At 41.2% G+C, this 16,050-nt stretch overlaps 2 protein-coding genes across 2 annotated transcripts in view; one reads left to right on the top strand and one right to left on the bottom strand.

Moving 5' to 3' along the window:
- WDFY4 (WDFY family member 4) overlaps positions 1–16,050 on the bottom strand; it is a 148,688-nt gene that overhangs the window by 37,286 nt on the left and 95,352 nt on the right. The window contains exons 47-50 of the mRNA XM_065638992.1: positions 5,632–5,674; positions 4,708–4,827; positions 4,041–4,158; positions 3,225–3,334 (exon numbers count right to left, since the gene is read on the bottom strand). Of these exons, the coding sequence (XP_065495064.1) occupies positions 3,225–3,334; positions 4,041–4,158; positions 4,708–4,827; positions 5,632–5,674 (391 nt within the window). The remainder of the gene's footprint in view (positions 1–3,224; positions 3,335–4,040; positions 4,159–4,707; positions 4,828–5,631; positions 5,675–16,050) is intronic.
- LRRC18 (leucine rich repeat containing 18) lies at positions 14,991–15,773 on the top strand. The gene has a single exon (XM_065638994.1). It carries the CDS (start codon positions 14,991–14,993, stop codon positions 15,771–15,773), a length of 783 nt encoding a protein of 260 aa, XP_065495066.1.

Here is a 16,050-nt window from a genome sequence, read left to right as displayed (position 1 = left end):
TCACACCCACACAAGGGACTGAGAGAAAAAGTGTCTGATCACATGAGTAAACCTGGCTGGAGTTAATCTGATGCACAAGGTCAGCTTGTTCTTGATCACTATTAGGCAGGGACCCTTGGAGTCAAATTCAAATTGAAATTAAAACAGAGTAGAAGACTATAAATAAATCAACAGCTAACAAGTATCTCATTGAAGCATATTAAAGGGCTTTGTATATTTAATCTGCACACAGCGTGCTGTGTCTGGTGGTGATTGATGCTTTTTCATCTTTTTTTTTGCAGCTTTTATGAGAGCTGATGGTAATCTCCTGAGAAACAATATGATTTGTAATAAAAAGATTACCTGTATTAAATAAAAATAATATATACATAGGAAATGCTGTTAGCGCAACAAATCTGGTTAAAGATATTACCACCACAAAAAAATGTGATTTTTTCCCTGGCTGTCTAATTCATTTTAGGGAAAAGTAATATCTTTAAAACTTAAGCCTGTATTATTTATAAAGGAAGCAATAACTGATTTTCCCATTTCCTATATTAATAAATTTATTTGCATATATTTATATCAGAATTAATGAGTTTTCTCTCTCTATGAATGCAAAAAATGCACTGAAAGGGAAAAAGAGAATCAAGAATTGCTATATGCAATTAGATTGCAAGCGTCAAACTCTTACGGCTTTCCTATAGCAAGATATAGTAAGTTTCTGTTTTCTTTCCTTTCAGTAGAGGCCTTACATTGTCATCAGGAACACTGGGAAAACATGCTTTTTAAAACTACAGTTCAGCAGGGTATACACAAAGCAACCAGTGAAAGTAATCTCTAGAGAGGTTAGAATTTCCTATATTTATAAAATTAAATATCGTTGATTCTCGGTGGTGCTTTAAACCCAAAGACCTCAAAGTATTTCTAAGAGATGCTTACAAAGGAGTAAAGACTTACCACACACCCAGAGATGTTGGGAAGTAAATACCAGTGTAAATAGTGCGTAAATGACTGTTCAAGAGTCAGTGACACAATGAAGAGAAAGAACCTTATTGTCTGTAAGTACCTTTGAGAGGTAAATGCCAGGAAATATCAGCCTGCTAACTGAAGTGCAAGAGCGGGATAAGAATAAAAGTGGGTAAAATCTGAGTTGAATCAAAAGCAAGTGTTACCAACTATCAAAGGCATGGGTTCTTCGAGTGCCTTTCCAATGAAGACACTAAACACCTTTGCTGCTATTTTGTGGTGCTGAGATCAATTTATGAAAGGAATTCTATGAGGTACTTGACTAAGGTGAAATGGAAACACCATCCAACACCTGATGAGCCAGTTTTTCATCCATTCCAGTACAACATGCAAAGCACATACACACTTTTCTCCAGAGTCAGATCTCAATACACTTAAATAAAATGTGAAATAATAAGGTTTTGTAAACTCCTGTACAGTTCCCTTACTAGAGGCAATGCTTCCTCACTACCTTCTTCTGTGGTGAGGTGTAAATCAATTATTTGACTTGAGAAGCAGTATGGTATGCCAAGATCAATTTTTCAGAAGGGGCGCACCCATGTTGTTTCATTTCCTTGTCATGTGCATTCAGACTGGAAGTTTGCAGTTAGAAGCATAGCTTTTGTACTTTTTAAGATGCTGAGAAGCTTTCACAGTTTCCAGCTCAGCACATTTCCAGGGTCTCGAGTTTGGGAGTACTCCTTTTCCAACCTGTTCTTGACTTGATCATAAAGTTGTCAAGTCTGCTGTTTGCCTGACTGCATCTCACAGTTTACGATTCCTAAGCCACTGTAGGACCAGTCACCTGGGTGAAAGGACAGTGATGAGCTCAGACGAACGTGCAGCAACATAAAAGCAAAGGAATGACAACGGAAGAAGTTCAATGGTTTCAGTGGATACACATCCAGACAAAATTTTGAGTGTTTCAGATCTCAGCAGCCTTTGAAGATAACTACCCCCACAAAAAATGCTGGTTACTTGCTAACCACACACACACATAGTCACAAAGCACTTACTCAGATTGGGAACTTGTTATGCATGAAAAGTGCGCCAGTGAGACAACAGCAGCCTTTGTTGTTTACAACAAGAAATAACTGCTCCACAGTCATTCATGACTGCAGCTAACATATGGCTCACAGGGTGCGATGGTAACCATTGCCTCAGGTGGTTCAGTAACCCATCAGCTACTGCTGGTAACAGCCAATATCACAGGGCTTATTACTTAATTAGCACAGCACTTTATTTGTATTAGTTCATTTAAAAAAGAAAAAAGACCAGCACAACAGCGAAGCACTTGGAAAGCTTCAGAAGGCATGGCCAGCCATCCCTACATGTACGACAATCTGACTGTGGAATATTCTGGCCTTGCTGTCTCCCTCACATTGCTCCATAAGGATAGGCAGATTTCAGTAAGACACTTCTTAAAAATGCACTTTGAGGACCCGTCCTCCTGGTAGACCCTGCTATAACACAAAACATATTACAGAAATAATGGTACCAACTGTCTGGCACAGCCCAACTGTCTATACTTGTGTGTCACCAACTGCCTGCTGAAGAGGGCCATCAGGAAATTTAGGGCCCCTGTATGCTGACTGGCTGGAAAAGGTAAGCACAAATTTCAGTTGCCATGAAAATCAATTCCATGGCAAGTGCTTTTGGCACCATAAACCAGTGCCAAGTTCAGAACAAGCTAAAACAAAATATTAATTCTGGAGCACTGGATGTAGTCTCATCCCATTTCTCCTTCAGGGAGCTGATCCCATCATCCCTACCATTCTCCACCCACCAGAATCTGTGTGTCCTCATCTGGCCCAGGAATGCTCTTTATGCCACTTCTAGGAAGCTCCAAGTGCTTGCCTGTAGCCACATTTCCGTATAGGCACTTGGGCTTAGAATACCTACCATGAAAGTCTCATCTGCCTCAAAATCAGAAAATTACGTTCAGACAGGCAGTAAAACATTTTCTAGGTGTTTATATGCCGCAGCTCTCACAAAAAGCCTCACAGGACCAAAATGAAATATTCCTTCTCCCTCTGAAAACAGAACAAGTTCATCAGGCAGTCATGCTCCCATTGAGATATTTTCATAGGCACAGCACAGAGCCTTCAGTAAGCCCAGAGTCCACACAGAGTATACAGAAAATGTGGAAATAATTAATCCTCCTTCATCACACAGCCACTATAATGTGCTACACAGTTCATGACAAGGTATAGGAGGGAAGCTATCTTGCCCCTTACCTGCAGGGAACAGAACGTCTGGGTAAATGGCTCCAATCGGACCAGGTAAGATGCCACTATAATTGCTGATGAATAGTGAGTACAGTAATGACACTGGGCTGACAGGTCTCCTGGAAATTGGACACAAATCAGATTTCAGTGGAAGATGTCACCATTTCAAGCCCACAATATCTTATTACTACAGCACAACTAAATGGCGAGCAGGTCTTTAAAGCAGATACATCCAAGGATCTGTGAGCAAAAGCACGCCTTGCATATTTGTATTGAATGTGCTCAGTTACTGACACCTCTGTATGTTATTTTTTTGCCTTCTATGTTTCATTTTCTGAAGAGTAAGTCCTTTAACTTTCCAGACCATCCCCTTCCCCATTAGTACCACAAAAGTTCTTGATTTCCAGAGGTCAGCCACCTCAACGTCCTTTTTTCTTCTCTTACAGTAGCTGCTAGCTAAGCTGTGTGCAGCAGTCTTCTACATGCAACTTAGCTAACAGACAAGACTAATGCTTGCAGCTTAGGTAACAGAGCAGTCTTGTTCCAGGGAACATTGCTTTTTTCTGTAGCATCTCTTCCTGCCCAAGGGAAGAGGACAGAATGCAACAGTATAAGGCATGTAAGGCAGTGCTTCTAGGAGTTACTTCTCTTTGAATCCTCAACTGGTTTGTATGCAGAAGGAAGAGGGTCTCTTTCATATGGTGCTTCCCTTAGCCACAGCTCTTGAAAGTTTTTGGGTGACCTTTTCTAAGGGATTCACCAGCATCCCCAAAAGCCTGAGGGGACTCAAGCCTCGGCTGTCTGTTACTCTCCTAAAACACTCACCCTCACTCTTCTCCACCTCATTGTAGCGCTGGATGAACTTGCGTTTCCTCTCCATAGTCTGTGCTCCCATGGGCTTTGACAAGTCCCGAAATGTATGAGGATTAGTAAGGTTGAGAGTCTGAAAAGCAAAACCAGCAAAGATGTGGATGTTTAGATCCCTGGGTCCTAGACATCATGACTAGCTCAGTGACACTGGATGGTAGCAAGGCCATGTTGGAAGTTTCACCTATACAAGAAGTCCACAGACTCAGTACCAAAACACTCATCTCCAGAACTGGGATGGGCCTTGTAAAGAGTGTGGCAGCATGTGCCATGGAAAGGATAGCATGTACAAGGAACTTCACAAATAAAGGATGTGGCAGGTTGCAAGTTGCTCTCAAGGCTTTTTTGTCCAAATCTCCTTGTCAGGAGTCACAGAAGCCTGTCCCTGCTGAGCTGATGCAGCTTGTCCTTAACTAGGTATGTATTTAACAGACGTTTATCCAACTTTCTGAGGCAAAATGTGATCCTCAGCATGCTGATTTTAAGATAGGCTAATTTATAAAGAATCAATACAGTTCAAATTTTGAACCCTTGGGTCTATACCCCTCTGCTCAACGGCATAATTCAACAAACCTTTGTATGGTTGCTATAATAGAAAATACAGAATACCATAGCTAGTACTAACCTCGGAGTGATAGTCAGCGAGGACCCATGGAAATACAGGATACTGCATGTAATCATTGTAGCTGCGGCCAGCCAGTGTGTTCAGGTACATGAGGTAATCAAAGTTGCTGATCTCCCTCTTCTGCCAGGAAAAGGAAACAAACATCAAAATCTCCTAACTCTACCTCTGAAAATAATGCCTCAAAGGCACCCTCAGAGCCCTGTGGTTCCCAGGTGCACCAGGACAAGTATTATAAATAGTGTAATCAATCGCTGATTGCCATTCAGATCAGCACAATCTCTTATACAACAATCCATTCTGGAGAATCAGAGTCTTCTTTCTGGCTCTTCTTCAGACAGGCCATTTGCATTTGTCTATAATTACCCATTGCTTTTATGTTGTATTTGCATAACAGAGCACTTTTTCCCTGATTTAAAAGTGATGCATACAATCTGTATATTGCAAAATCCTGGACAACTGCCTGTACAGAAAAGGCTGCACAAAGTGCTACATATAAATAAGAAGGTATAGATTTCTCCAGTGTGTCTTGGGTCAACAAGATCAGGGGTACAGCAAAGTAAATGCATCTCTCAGCTCAGCAAAACATCTGGGAAAAAGACGAAATGCACCGATTAAGTTGTACAGATGATCTGTGAACAGTCATTCAACTAGGTGGCTCTCTTTGGTCTCAGTTTTAAAAAGTATATAAAATCACACTTGATTCGCCAAACAGTAGCACCATATGTTTCATAGCAGGAGGAACAAAACTTCTGCAATAACCAGATGTAAATACTCTGCTCCTCTTGCCAATAGCCTCACCTCCAGCAGTGAGAGAACAGTTTAGGCCTTGAAGTACACACATACACACACAAATATCTGTGAAAAGACACACAGACAAGTGCTGAAATTCTTTGCTGAATCATATGCAGCCACTACTCAGCTTACCTGCCACTTCTGAAGCATTGTCTTTTCCCCTCCTGAGTTCTTCCTGTATAGAACAAACATTCAACTGAAATAGACTGCTTCAGAACAGTAAGAGAAAGCCAAAACGTTTACATCTCTGCCCCTGGCTCTCATCCCACAGAAATGAGAGAACACCAAGACTAGAAGAATGTTGAGGTTTCATCATTGACCAAGTAATTAAAAAATTCAGAAAGAGTGTCATTGATTAGGTTAGTGCTGCACAATACAAATTTCACTACTGCTTTCATTAGGAAGGAAGGGTCTGTCTCATGAGCCGGGGTGGCCTATCTTCAGATGGCTGATGAGTTTATCACCGCCAGTCACTCTCCCTATGACATGCTGACTTGCCCTAAGATAATTGCCAGTCTGGTCCTGAAAGAAGTGCCATGTAAAGTGTGATTTTTAATAAAGAAAAAAGAAGGAAGTATGGTGGTGGTGCTAAGGATGGGTTGTGTTTGCCTTAAGATATTGCTGCAAACTGTGATGGGGATGCCACATGGTAAACTGCAAGAATTCAGAAGCTGACTCGGAGGCAGAGAAGATGCTCTGGCAGCAGAGGCAGATGGACAGCTGGGGACAGCAACCTCCTCAGCTGTTCCAAGCCAAGCCACACTGCTGATTAGTCTGTGCTCCCGGTCTCATCCCACCGTAGAGCAGGACTGCTAGTGGCAGGTATCATTAAGACTGTCTGTTTCTATTCTTAAGCCTTATTCTCAAAGGCTCATGCTTTTCTGAAGCATTCTGAAAATACTACCTAGAAACCAGAGGTGTCTCAGTCGCCATATCACAGATTTTCTTTTTACATAAAGCACTTTGAAACTAATGTAGTCCTTAAAAAGTGGCTTGCCATTTTTATAATTTTTTTTAATGCAATAGAGTAAATACAGTTTTTCTACTTTGTTCTCAAAATGCAACTTTTTACTGAAACTTTAGACAAAAAACAAAACAGCTCAAGGAAGATTCTAAACAGGGGAATTCACTTGAAAATGTGAAAGGGTTAAAGGTTCTGGGCAAAATAACACAGTAATATTTCAACTACACTGAGCTAGAATGTGTGTAACTATTTGAAGGTCATGGACTTCCTCTTGTCAGCTCCTAGAGACCAAAAAGTAACAGATTCTGCATTAAAGAAACTTTTGATCTGCCAAAGTAAACAGGGTTACTGACACATGATATAACTGGTGGTAGGAGATGTTTTTCCCTTTGAGTGTACAACTTTAAGCTAATCTTAAGGTACCAGCTCAGAAATGGGATCCTGACTTCCCAAAGCATAAGGAAATCAGTTTAGCCATAGGTTATAAAACTGCTACAGGAATAACTAGCTGCTATTTTAAACCTTGTGCTCTACATTGGATCACACCAGAAGTTCGCAAAGCTGGGCTTAAACTGTCCTCAGAGATCTAAATAAAACACCGGAATGTTCTATGATCATTACATTTTCATTGAATTTGCAGTATTTGCAATATTGCAGTATTGCAATCTTTGCAGTATGAATTTCTTGTAAACTACCTTTCATGATTATGAATCATTATTTTACTGCCTATTCACTCCTGGGCCAGTTAATAGTGCACATAAAGGAAAAACACTACAGTTTTCTCAACACAGTATTTTATTCCTTGCTTAGGAACTCTGTTCATAGAAAAGTGTGTATCTGAGGGAAGGATTTTGTGCAGCCTAAGTAATAATTTGTTCCAAGGACAAATATGAAACCAAGGACCAGTTCCAGCTCATGGTCTACAACTCCTAAACTTAGTTTAGTTTTACTGCTAAGCATATGAAATCTAACAATGAGAGGCTAGATTTGTAAAAAACAGGCATATGGGAAAATTGGTTCTTCACTATTTGTCAAAAAAATGAATACATTATAAAATGGTCTGATTTACACAATGTAAATCAGAAGAAAGTCCATTGACTAGAGTTATGGTAGTTTTGCACCCCCAGTTTGAGCGACACGTAGCTCATGAATGTAGGAATTCCAAAGTAGAAGAAAATACCATGAGCACTTATCCTCTACAATTCAACCCTCTCACACTATCTGTAGATTTCACAGGGCTTTGCCCCATGGGCTTTTTTAATGTCTCCAACAGATATTTGGAACTTGGAGAGAGTATCTCAAAGGGATGGAAGAGGATCAGTACTCCTAGCATCGTTTGAAGTGTGGTTGGATTAGGGCATTTTTCACAGAGGGATCAGGTTAGGTTCTTCTCTTTCCACAGGGGCAGACAGACTCACTAAAACTGCCCAGGTTTATTTTGGGTTTATGGCTGAGTTAGAAAGCGGAGGATTACGTAATGTACAAACCTGCTCAATCTATCACTCCTCCAACATTTTCAAGTGGGAGCATTATAAGGGAACTAAAATACTGTATACAGGACTAAACTGGGCCAGTCTGTGTATGCGTTACACAAATATACATGTTGATTTATGGGTGCAATGATCCTCTAATGGAACTCTTGCTCTGCTTGTCACAAGCCCTAAATAAGGACTCTACAAGGGTCAAAACAATCTTCTCTCTGTTGTCTTTGGAAGCCACCTTATAACTCAGAGGATGATGGATTCACCATGTCATGAAAATATGCAAGGCTAAATGTTGTCACTCCCCTGTAAGAGTCATCCTTCTGGGTCTCAGGGGACCAGGCAAGATGCTTCCTCCAAGTCCCCTGAGATCTGGAATTCTGTGTTCTCCCTTGTTGACTCACAGAGGCTCAGAACATGAATAGCATTACAGGCAGCTCCAGCCTATTCCTCCCTCCTTCTTGGTAATCAGTCAGCACTCCTCCAGCCAACACCACCCCAGCCAGCTCAGCAACAGCTCAGAGCAGATCAACTGCAGCTATCCAACCCTAGTAAGTGCATTAATAAACAAATAATCAAAGGCTGGTTTTAAAAAGAAACAGAAGTGCTTTATAAATGTAAATAACCAAACTTCAAGAGGCAGCGAAGTTCTGTGAAGTCAGGAGAAGTACCTACATATCTATCTATGTCTAAATCTATAAGGTATTTGTAAGGCACTAGCCATGGCAGAATCTAATCATGATGTGTACTAATGATGATCCACCTTTGCCTACACTATCCATAAGTTATTTATTAATCCCCCTTCCATTAACATGAGACTATGATCTCACTCTTGTGAAAGACAGTGCTCTCCATTTTCTACAGACAGGTGGACCTCAACCCATTTGGAGATTCATTGCAGTTGAGATAATCTCAAAGGATAAGACTTTTTCCCCACTGAAATTAATACTAAAATTCCAATAAACTTAATTAGGCTCTTAGACTTCACAAAGCTGTTTTCATTTTCTGTCTTCCATCCCTCAGACTTTTAAAGTCTGCCAAAAGAGTGCCAAGGCTCTCTTAAAATCACTTTTCTGAAAGAATCTTTGCAATCACCAAAAATATTGTGAGGAAAATTCCCTTCCTGCTAAACTACAGTCTAGGTCCAAGTCCTGCTACTAAAAGACAAAAGAAGTTAAAAGTAATGTCAGCTTTCCCTGTGAAACAGTTAACTCTCTCTCAAACCTTAGAAAGTGTTAGGTTAGATTACTGTAGAAAAAAAAGGTACAGAGTCCTCCTTTTTTGATTGTACCAGTCTACCTTCGGGTGTTCTTACTCTGTGCTCAAATAATAGAGATATTATGCAAAATTCACAAATAAGTATAATGTTAAAATAAGACTCCTCAAATAGGATGTCTCGAAGGGGCCAGGGAGGAAGAAAGGAATCTCCCTCATTTACAGAACACTGTTTGCAGCATGTGTATTCACAGGCTTAAACCAGACAAAAGGATAACATTTCCACTGCAGAAATGCAGCACTCAAGCACACTTCAGGTTGTAGAAGTAAAACATCAAGTAAATGTAATTAATTTGTTGAGGTGAGCAAAATGCAATCTCCAGCCCTGGAATCAGACAAACACACCAACGTTATCAGCTTCTCTATAACAATAATATCCCAGACCCATTATCAGCAAAAGAGACCTCAGTGTTGCATCTCCTGTGAACAATACCTGCCACAAAACACACAGCTATTTCTCCTCCAATGTCCTTTTTTTTTTTCCTAAATACTATTTTGAAATTATTGCCAACTGTTACTGGAAGTTTGAGTTTAGTAATCCCAGCCACAGAGACAAATTCCAGTAAATTCTCATACTAGAAAGGGAAATTTTTGTACGAATTGCACTTTCAAGAGGTCACAGATAGATGAATATAAACTGCAGCTGATATCCTCTCTGCTGCACTGCTGACTGAGCCTTCCCTTCTGTGTTCATATCCATCTGATCTGGCACATACTAAGGATGGTATCACAAATGTCACGAGTTGTAACACACACATAAAAGTATCTCACAGTGTTACAGACAAATTTAAAAAAAAATAGCCAAATGACTAAAATGGACAGTTAAGGCAACATTAGAAGCTGAGGAACAGCTTCTAACCAGGTCCAGATGCTTTTTCTTTCTGCATAATTTGAAATCTAACATTTCCAGGCATTGCATCCAGTTCAGTTCTCTTCCCTCCAGCTTTAACTTGCATGCTGGAACCAAATGTTATGCTAATGATTTCCAAAGACCTAGCACTGCTGTTGCTTGGGAACAAAAGTTTCACAGGCTGTGGAAGGAGAATTGAATAGGGACTCTGGAGCTGGGGAAGTCCTTTTTGTCACTCCTCCTCCCCCTCCACACACTCACATACACAACTTTCTTGAACGGCTGCCATTTTCCATCAAGGAAGTACAATTCAGAATTTGCTGGACTGTGAAGAGAAAATTGTCCTGTGCTCCCTGCTCACAGGTTTATTTACAGACTGAAAGACTAATTTCATTACTCAAAGAAGAGTAGACAGAGGACAACTGCACAGTAACAGACTGTGAAGGCTCATCCCACATTACTGAAAAAAACAAGCAGCTTGTGACATCTGTACCTCGCCTTTTAAGTCTTCCTAGCTGCTTGCTGGTAAGATCTTACGAAGGGGGGCAGTCTAGCAGAATTCTTAAGATGAAACAATGTTTTTGTTTGTTCTTGGCGGGCCTTGGTTTTACAAATAACCTTGCACTGTGTGATAGCACAGGGGATATGAAGTGATCTAGAAAAGTAAGAAAATGAATAAGGAAACCTCTATCTATTTGCTCACGGCAGGATTTAGTTTAAACCTGCCTGTTAGCAAGAGACTGTATTTATGATATCTCTCTTCTACAGCAGGTCGTATCCAACAACAAAGAAGTGGTAACAGGCTTGTAAGCAGGGAAATAAAAATCTCCCTAACTAGAACTGCTTGGCTTGATGCAAAATCATTCACTATATAAGCACTGTTTTTAAGATGTATATGAAAGTATTTCCATAGAGCTATTCTATGGGTGAATTGCAACATGTCACCTCACTGCCCTCCTGTCCTCAGAGAGGTGCAGGGCACGCATAGCTCCAGTGGACTTGGCAAGCCTGCTCTGCGATACGCAGACTTCCAGGAGGAAAGACAGAGGAAACTTTTCTTACAGACTAGTTCAAGATGGGATCAAGATGGTTGGGTGCAGCAAATTAGGAAGCTTCAGCCTATAGGAGGAAAAGAACAGGCAACACCACAGAGAAGGAAGTCCTGAAATACACTTTCTGCCTGTGACACTGGGTGTTCTGCTCCTGCCAGCCCTATACGGAGAAATGAAGAAGAAAGGTTCGGGTGGAAGAGACTACATCATCAGGGTCCAAATATGCATTCCTCTGGGATCAGATCACTTTCTTGGGGCAGGCTTAAGACACAATGGGTCATGACTGTGCCCCGTACAAGTGCTTAAGTGCAGATAAGGAGTAATCTCCCATCCTTTCTTGCCTCAGAGAGACACTGACAGTCCTAGTCTTGATGCTCAAGGTCTATTCCCTTCCCTCAGCTCCCAGCAACAGAATGCACCACATACAGCATGAAGCCCTTGATACGCATTTTCTATTGATTTCTGTATCAAGTCAGCCTCAAAGCTCTGGGCCTGTGAAACACTCCTAAAGGTCTGGCAGCTCCAGACCAAAGATTTTACCAAGTATGGGTAAAAAGGGAAAGTTTTCTAGTCAAGGTCCTCTTTAGCTAGACCTTATCACATAGGAATGCAGCACCTCCACCCTTGGGCAAAGGCCTGCCAGCAACTCAGAGGGTGAATCTAGCAGTGGGATGAGGGTTTAAAGAAAAATCAGTAAAGAGTTCCCTCTTATCACTATCATTTCTTAGGTAGCAGGGCAACACATGCACCTCTCCCTCTGCTGTCCCAGGAGAAGCACTGCGAGCACGAGACTAAACAGGCATAATTAACATCTACAGCAAGGAGGGCTTCTGTTATTCCTGAATTTTTAATATCAGTCGCTACAGAACTGGAGCCCTCTTATACAGAGCTAAAGAAAATGAGACGTGACTAAGTAAGCTCCATTATCTCCAGCTACAGCCCTGTGTAACACTGATAATTAGTTTACAAACATGCAGAGATGAGAGTTATTCATCCCCTTCAAGCTGTTTGCTGCACTGCAGTGTTTCTGCAGAACTCTAATGCTAATCCCTATCTTTGGGATTGTAAATCACTCCTTTGTAAATTTGAAACGTGGCTCCAACTTTTAACACAAAGGAAATAGCACTTGGAAAGCATGAGCCCTCCCTAGGGACTCACATTTTCCTGATCAGTGTGTGTGAGAAGTCCACAGCAGGATTCAAAGAAAACCTGACTAAAGGGAACCTGACCCTACCTTCAGGTGGGCATTATACAAAGAGATTTGTCTTCAGGAAAATTACACTGATCTGTTTTTGTTTGGACTTCTTAAAAACCTGAAAGGTCCAGGGTCAAACTTTGTAACAAGTTGGCAAGGGTTATTGACAGAGAAGTACCAAACCCCGAAGGTTAAACTGTTCCGTGGCTCCCGACAAGCCTGCAGCGCCCAACCTTCGACACCGGCTCCCTCTAGTGCCCTCCGGGCCGCACAGCACTGAGGGACCCCGGCCCTGGGAACCGGCACCCACAGACCCCGGCCGAACAGGCTGACTTGTTGGTTAGCTGCTGGTTTTAAGAAAGGAAACTGGTTTGGATCGATGTTTCCCCATTGCTTTTTAAACGAGAAGTAATGGGAAAAAGTTACTAGAAATTGAACAACATGTTTTCTTTCTGAGAGTTTTAAAGATGTTTTTAAAAGCATTTTAAAAAGATATAATTTTGAATTTAGAAAAAAATATGTTTTTTCCTAGAGGCCCTCCTTTCATTTTTTTTCAAGGCATACTTGGCTGAAAAACTTCACTGATCAAAATGCACTGTATGTTTTGGTCAACTCACCCAACACAAAATTCAGACAAAGAGAAAGTTGGACCCAAAAGTCACCAGGTTCACATCAACTGCAGGAGGCAGAATGTCTCTCTCTATCCTGCAAAAATGCAAGGAAGCTGCCCTGCAGATCTTTTTCTGAAGCATGGTTGTCACCCTCTGTGCACCAGTAAGGGACTTAGGATGTCCCCTATCAGGAGTAGGACATTTCCCATGCAGAGAATTTCCAACAAGAACATTTAATCAAATCCTTAAAATGACTGAAATGTAATTAAAAAACCCCCACACTATCATTTTGACCTCCAGAACTTCATACCCACTCCTGGGCAAATTATTTAAGCTAATATCAACAAAGGTGGAAAAAGTGCTTGATTTTCCACTGTAGAGTACTTTGCTTCAGTTACCAGTCTACACTATGGAAAGAATAGCATTGATATCACCATTGGGACACTGTAAGGTTAAATACAGGAACGAGGGGGAGGCCTTCAGATGTAATGGTAATATGGCCCTCTAAGTACTGGTGAGAGATGGAAACATGAGAGTGACAGACACAGAAAGATTTATTAGTAACTGTATTAAATATTTTTATATAAAATAACAAAGACTTAATTTTGGAATGTACCCTTGGGGCAAGACTGACCCCACTATGCTACTTCCAGGATTTTCTGAAGCATTTGCCTCATTACAGAGATCCCAGGAGGGTAAGTGATAACTGGCAGACATCCCCCTTGCTTTTGCATTATTTTTTGCTATGGCATGTAACTGAAAAGGAGCTGAAAAGCCTTAGTTGTAGCCTGAGCTCCCCTTTCTTGTATTTGCACATGATTAATGAGTAGCCAAAAAGCCTGAGGGGTTTGTAATGAAGCCTTTCTTTATAGACAAATCCATATTTTGTCCCAAACAATAATTCAGTGCTACGATTTGCCTCTTCACAATTAAATGCCAGAGTGCCCTGACCATCCCGAGATTAGTCAGCTGTACCCCATGCTCCTCTCTGTGCTATGGCTGAGAGGGATATTGTCATCCATTTCCAGGGAATCAGCCTATTTCCTTTGTAACTAGCCATAATTAGCAGCTGTATTTGATGACCTTTGATTAGAGAGACGGTTCACCAAAACTGAGAGTGCAGTGAACTACATAGCACATGCTGAGCATCAGCATGAGTCAAAAGTCTGACCAGAACACCTACATGCATTTTTTGAGGGCAGGACACATTCACAGTGGGAGTTCATCTAACCCACAACATGGATGGAGAGACAAGGTTAGATCATCTGTAGTGTCTGCCTGAAAGCACGGGAGACACTTAGCAAGATGTGGTTTAACATGTCAGTAAGCAGCACTGACACAGATCTCCTGTTGCAGTCTGCCCTGCAGGTGATGTGTGAACTGCAAGTAGTCATAGCAAATCTGGGAGCCCATTATGTTCCCAAGATCCTGGTTAAAACAAGACTTTTAATCATTTGCTTTAAATATTTAATCTTTCAGCAGTGTCCAGAGCCCAAATCTCAGGTCCATTAAACAAGATGTTTAACCAATCTGTCAAAAGATACCAGGCCTGTAAAGATGGCAGACTGTTGGTCTGGTAGAATAAGCATGGTTTTGGATAGCTTCTTTTAGTGCAGTCCCTAAGAACTGGATTGAGACTCGCAATACATTTTGCTCAGGTCCTCAAGTGGCTGGTGGATAGCAACACACTTCATTCAGTTACATTATATGGTAAGCTCAAATCAGTACCTAGGGATGAAAGACAACATATTTCTCTCACTTGTAATCTCATTCTGTAATGCAAGATAGGTGTTACAACGGAATAAAATAATATTGTAAATTATTAGAATTTCACCTACCCCAAATACTCTCAAGAAGAACTTTCAGAGTTGCAGTTCCAGAGTTGAAAAGTCCTGATCTTAAAAAGGCCTCTGAAGAGTCCAGTGGTCACATGCTCATTTTTAACTAAGTGATTACTTTGTTATGAATTTGGAAGTAACAGACACTGTTTTCAACAGCTTTACTGGAGTTCCCTTATTTTATCCACAGGGTCTGGTGTGTGTCTCCGTCTCTCAGTGGAAAGGATGGCCAAGGGTAAAGGTCCAAAAGGAAAGAAGATCACCTTGAAAATTGCCAAAAAATCCATTCGGATATCTGCTGAAGGAGGGCGCCGTCTTGACTTAAGCAAGATGGGTATCACCACCTTCCCCAAGTGCATTCTGAAACTGAATGATGTGGATGAACTTGATTTGAGCAGAAACATGATAAAAAAGATTCCTAGCAGCATTGAGCAGTTCCAGAAACTGCGCTGGCTGGACCTGCATAGTAATCAGCTTGAGGATCTGCCTGAGGCAATAGGTACACTTCAGAACCTTTACTACCTGAATATAAGCAACAACAAGCTGACCACCAAAAAACTGCCAAAAGCACTAAACCTTCTCAAGAACCTGCGTATTCTCAACCTTGGCTTGAACTGTCTTGACAGTATTCCCACCAGCCTTGGGGCCCTGAAGGACCTTAGGGAGTTAGGTCTCTTTGACAACACCTTGACCACCATCCCAAACAGTGTGAAAAACCTCCCCAACCTCAAGAAACTGAATGCAAATAGAAACCCTTTCCTAGATTCAATGAAGGAAGAAGAGCCTGCTGACTCCATCAAACGCATAAAAACACTTTACTTAGTACAAGAGAAAGACCTGTGCTATTCCTGCCTGCAGACATGTCAGGATGAGAGACACAACATGAACAAGTTAACAAACGTGACACCCAGCCCCTCAGAGAAGCTGAGTTTCCCTTTACTCCTTACACCCAATTCCTCTGCAAAGGATAATCAAGAAGAATGGAGATTAAGAGACAAAGATCTCTGAAATCTACTGAGGCATTCAATAGACCATGTCCCATGAAGCCCAGCCCAAGCTAATAAAACACTGACCTCCTTCCTGCAGTTCTTCTCTTTTAAATATCTACTCCATTTTAGAAGTGGCAGATCTGTTTGGTCTCTAAAACGAAATCCAAAACAACTAAACCAGACACATATTTGGGAAAGGGTGCATTTGGGAAAGAAAGGACTATTTCCATCTGGTCTTGTTCCTACACATTCTCCATGTTTTTTGGTGGGCTTTGTGGTGTATGTTTGTTTCTTTC

The sequence above is a fragment of the Caloenas nicobarica genome, chromosome 7, assembly GCF_036013445.1.
Source record: "Caloenas nicobarica isolate bCalNic1 chromosome 7, bCalNic1.hap1, whole genome shotgun sequence".
NCBI classification, from domain to species: Eukaryota; Metazoa; Chordata; class Aves; order Columbiformes; family Columbidae; genus Caloenas; species Caloenas nicobarica.
This window is presented reverse-complemented; position numbering and strand designations above follow the sequence as displayed.

Excerpts from the sequence above, each read along its gene's own strand:
- LRRC18 (XM_065638994.1), top strand. The coding sequence starts at position 14,991 with ATGGCCAAGGGTAAAGGTCCAAAAGGAAAGAAGATCACCTTGAAAATT.